The sequence below is a fragment of the Lygodium microphyllum genome, chromosome 14, assembly GCF_053477565.2.
Source record: "Lygodium microphyllum isolate KBCC chromosome 14, Lygodium_microphyllum_v1.1.10, whole genome shotgun sequence".
In the NCBI taxonomy this organism is placed as follows: Eukaryota; Viridiplantae; Streptophyta; class Polypodiopsida; order Schizaeales; family Lygodiaceae; genus Lygodium; species Lygodium microphyllum.
In genome coordinates, this window is record NC_141148.1 from 11,873,190 (window position 1) to 11,877,950 (window position 4,761).

The 4,761-nt window shown below is 41.5% G+C and overlaps 1 protein-coding gene across 2 annotated transcripts; it reads left to right on the plus strand.

The window, feature by feature from the left end:
* Positions 1-1,323: 1,323 nt before the first annotated feature.
* On the plus strand, positions 1,324-4,412 carry LOC148025327 (uncharacterized). Of its 2 annotated transcripts, XM_087692078.1 has the most exons (3): positions 1,326-2,660; positions 3,220-3,708; positions 4,167-4,412. In XM_087692078.1, exons 1-3 carry the CDS (start codon positions 1,821-1,823, stop codon positions 4,260-4,262), a joined length of 1,425 nt encoding a protein of 474 aa, XP_087548204.1. In that variant the 5' UTR covers positions 1,326-1,820; the 3' UTR covers positions 4,263-4,412. The 2 variants fall into 2 exon arrangements, with proteins under 2 accessions (XP_087548205.1, XP_087548204.1); XM_087692079.1 differs by lacking the exon at positions 3,220-3,708 and having other exon boundaries at positions 1,324-2,660.
* Positions 4,413-4,761: the final 349 nt, after the last annotated feature.

Here is a 4,761-nt window from a genome sequence, read left to right on the forward strand (position 1 = left end):
TGATTACTTTTTAGGAAAATATGTGATGTGGTTGGACACATAGTTGTGGATATGGCTTCTCTCTCTCATAGATGAGGAGGATGACACCTCCTCTCTCTCTCTCTCTCTCTCTCTCTCTCTCTCAAGCAATAAAGAAGGAGATCATGTGGGGTTGGATATGCAGGGAGGGTGGAGAGACAAAGGTGGCAATGGAGGAGGTGAGGCAGGTAAGGAGTGACATGACACATGAGGAGCTAGTATGCCATTCTAATGAGTGACGAAGGAAACTTGACTAAGATGGGAACAATAGAATGCCGATGCCTACTTGCCACATGGAGGGAGAGAGCTTGGGAGGTTCATTATATGTAGACCCGTTTGGATATTATGTGCGTTCAAGGCATATTTAAAAATACCATCTATGAATTTCTCAGAAATAAAATATACCCCTATTCTATTCAATTTGTAAATGACCCTTTCTATGGCACCGTTTTGTATGTAAAATATGTGTAAAAATGGTATTAAGAATGGGAGAAAGGGAAGAGTTGCTCCATTCCATGCTACCATGAAGCATCATAGTGCGTGCAAGGACTGCTTCTAGATGGTCCATATAGAAGCATTGCTTTTTATTTAGGACCAAACCTTAAGAGAGTGAAAGCTTGGAATTGAGCAAGATTTTGATACTCTTGTATTGATGTACTCGGTCATATGAGAGAGAGAGAGAGAGAGAGTGCATGCGTTTTGGGGCATAACCTTCCGAGGAGAAAAAGACCCAAAACTGAAAGTAAAGTACATGGAAAAGAAAGTTGCTTTTACAGCAACCATTAAAATACTATATCGAGCTCTTAGAAAAAGAAGTCCACTTTGTACCATTTCATATGGTATCCGCCCCTTCTTTTGCTGCCAAAATTCAGGTGCCTGTGTTGCCAAATCTTCCAGTTGAATGAACTTTAACTGGCAGCTGGGTCTTGCAGAGATTGAGGTGAGTGGAGGGAGGCGACGAGCCTCCTAGTTATCTCCATCCTGTATTTTAATTGAGAAATGAGGTCCGGTATCTTTTGTTTTATAATCCATAACGGCGTGGCGTAGCGTAGCCTGAGCCTTGAGGATAATCATGAGCGCTTTTCCGCAACGCAACGGTTTTCTGGTCCAATCATTTGGTACATACGTTAAAACGAATACCTCGGAATAATACATAGAAAAATGGATACGTGACAGCAAGGGCTTATAAGTCTCTCTCCTAACAGCCGTCGTGGCCCCCCCGGGTTCAGAATTGAAGAAATCCAGACATTTGAGTGTTTTGGGTGCGTGAAATTTTATCAGGGTGTTCTGGGACACCCCAATGTTCCTTGTTACATTCTAGCATGAATGCGTTTTCCTACTAATAAAGGCTTCTTAAGGACGCTAGATTCACACGATTACCGGAAAGCAAAAGAAACTGACGCCACAATTGCACTATAAGCAACAAGTAGAACTGGATAGGGCCAGAAGATACAGGCAGCCAACCGCCTCTTCCAGCTGCTCAGGGAGACCAGGGCCAACAATCAGCTCTATAGGCACAGTAGCAGCATGTTTGCCTCTTTGTTCTGTCAGTAGACCAATGTAAATATATCACATGTAGTATAATCTGACAAAAGCCAAAGCTAAATCTCATCACAATGCACACACATGCAGGCCTTTTATAAAGCCTTGTGATTCTCTCTCAGTGAAAGAGGGTACTTAAACCCATTGACAGGTCATTCCACAGCCCCTTCTCAGCTCTTCCTCACAATTATGCCTTCCTTGAGCTGCTGATATCATGAACTCGAATTCATGTTGAATCCTGCACATCATACCCTATCCACATGAACATGGAGAGCACATCATTTGAGCATGATGGTCCTGACCCCCTCGACCAGAGTACCATGTTTGAAGTCATGGATTGGGAATTCCTAGAAGCACCCACCAACACTGTTGGTGTCGATCATCATCCTCATCATCACCACCTTAACATCAATCCTGGTACTGATGCTCACGGGGATCGACATGTTGGTGAAGGAGGATCTAAGACAACTAATGTAGAGATCAGTGAGATCAAATTTGTTAGTGGCACAGAAGACAGTAAAGTTTTGATGGATCAAACCAATGCTTGCAGTCTCTCAAAGGATGAAAACAAATGTGTTTTGATCTCTGGCAGCAATGATAGGAATGTGAACAGCAATGCAGCTTCAACCATGCCCTCCCCGTCATGCATACCTCTCAATGATTTGGAGAAGAGGCTGAAAAAACCAGGAGCCTCACCAGAATCCTTTTCCACAAACAGCCCCTCACAAGAGTCCACAAACTCCATCAACAAAGCCCTTTCAGTATCTCCGGGGAAGAAAGACAGTCAGGTTAGAGATACCAAATCCTCTCAGGTCCTGCGCAAAGGGCTGTGTAAAGTCGACTCCTCTTCCATTCCTTGCAAAAGATCAATGGCTGGTATAGACCGAGATCAACTCAATATGGTCAATTCCCCCTCGAGTAGTCCCAAAAAGAAGAAAAGGCTGTTCACCTTCACGAATTCACCATGCAATAGCCATACACATGACACTGCAGAGCAAGATGGTGATTCAGATCATACTCATATCTTCACTGAGAGAGAGAGGAGAAAGAAGATGAGGAGTCTATATACCAGCCTTCAAACTCTGCTCGGATTGCCTAAGGTAAGTGTATCGGACCGTTGTGTCATTGAAAATACCCATCACACACTGCACGTATTAAGCTCTTTACTTTACTCTTCTAAGGAAATTCGTCCTGTGTCAGTTGCTGCCATATCACAATCTGCGTCCATCCCTCTGCTTTGCTTGTCGAAGAAAAGATGCCACCTCTCTATTTGAATTCCACCAGAGACTGCATTTGTTCTAAACTTGGACTACAACCTTCTACATAATTCAGCCAGTCTATGTTAAGGAAATCCATTCTGTGGGCCTGCAGTCTAATCAACATGCTGCATATTTATCCATTCACATACAGTATGAGAGAAGATTGTTGTGAGAATACTCGAACATAGGAATCAACAGTAGGATCAGATTTGGGGATTATGATAACTTCTCTTGCTTTGATGATGGCGAGTCACAATTGACGAATCCAGCGGCCAGCCCTCGGCTTTTACTTTTTAATCTTGTAATTGCTGATTATTTGACAAAACGAATTTTGGATTTCTCTCTTTCTTTCTTTCTTTTTTCTTTTGGTAAAAGTTGGGTGTTGTTTGATGGTATGAAGGCGGACAAGGCTGCTGTTGTGGAGGCTGCCATAACAAGGATCCATGCTTTGCAAGCAACAAAGAATTCGCTGCAAAGGCAGAAACTAGCAGGCCACAAGCCCATCAATATCAATGCTGGTGGTGGAGAGCAAAGTAGCGCAAGCTTTATGGCTATGGAAGGCCACAATATGGTCATCATTAACAAGAACCCACCACATATGAACAAGAACCCAAAGGATCCTTGCGATGCCCTACCTCTAGATGACATGGACCACCACACCCCATGCTTTGAGATGAGAGACTCCATACAAAACTTGATGTTGAATGGCACCATAGGCCAAGTGATTATGAATGTGAGTGGGTGTACTGGCATGTTCATGATATCCATGCCCAGGTTCCCCTCTCTCTTGTCCACCATATTCACCGCCTTGCTCAACAATAGCCTCGAGGTGCTCAATGCCCATCTCTCATCCTCCCATGACAATATATGCTACTCCATACATGCAAAGGTACTCAATGTGTCCTTGGCCTTAGCTTTCAATACTTAAAATGGTTAATGATCCATGTTCTTTGAAGAGCAATCGCATGCGTGTGTGGGTGTACTTGTATGTACAATTGGTAGGTGTCCATGTGTATTTTCGAGGGCGTGGGGAGAGAGAGAGAGAGAGAGAGAGAGAGAGAGAGAGAGAGAGAGAGAGAGAGAGAGAGATCAAAAAGGGTTAAGAAGGTCAAGAACTATCAATTGTGCCTTAATTTTTGCCTTGATGATTTAGCATTGCTTATCTCTTAGAGTTCCCAAATCCCTAGTAACATTCGCACTTGCAATATTTCTCCCCTAGGCTTCGAATCAATATACTAGTTTATTCCTCTTAAGAAAAGTTGTAGATTTAGTCAATAGTTGGAAACTAATGTGTCACATCATGTTCTTGTACAACGTGAGGTTGAAAACTTTTTTCTTGTCATGCAGGCTCAAGTTGGCTCAATTAAAGAAAGCTTCAACAATGCATATCAAGCATTAAAAGTTGGTATATCTTCTTTTAAGAATCTCAAACTAACATTCTAAGAGGCTAAATGGCTGCTTTTCTCAATCTCCTTGATCAAACAAGCTTCAATGGATTTCATATTTGGGTTCAGTTTTGAGAGTGTAAATTCATTGTCATATATGGACATTTATTGTCTCTTGAATCCAAACATTTGAAAGGTAGCATCAGAGCTCAATAGATAAAGGTTGTCGATTGTTATGAAGTTGCAAAAAACATAACACATAATGCATTGTTGGAATAGGAAGGCACAAATTTTGGAAGAGCTACTTAGTCATAAATCAATCAAATTGTCAAGTAAGGACACTTCATATAAGGACATGCAAAGTTTCTAGGTTACATACTTTCTCATGATATCCCTTTCTTTCATGTGTTTTATGCATTATTTGGAATGTCTTCAGAAAATATATTCCTTTTATGTGAGACAAATTTAAAATTTTCAAGTATTTTATGCATTACTATGAGGCAAAATAGAATTGTTGTGTTAGACAAATTTGCCTATTTTGAAACTAAGTTAGCAAT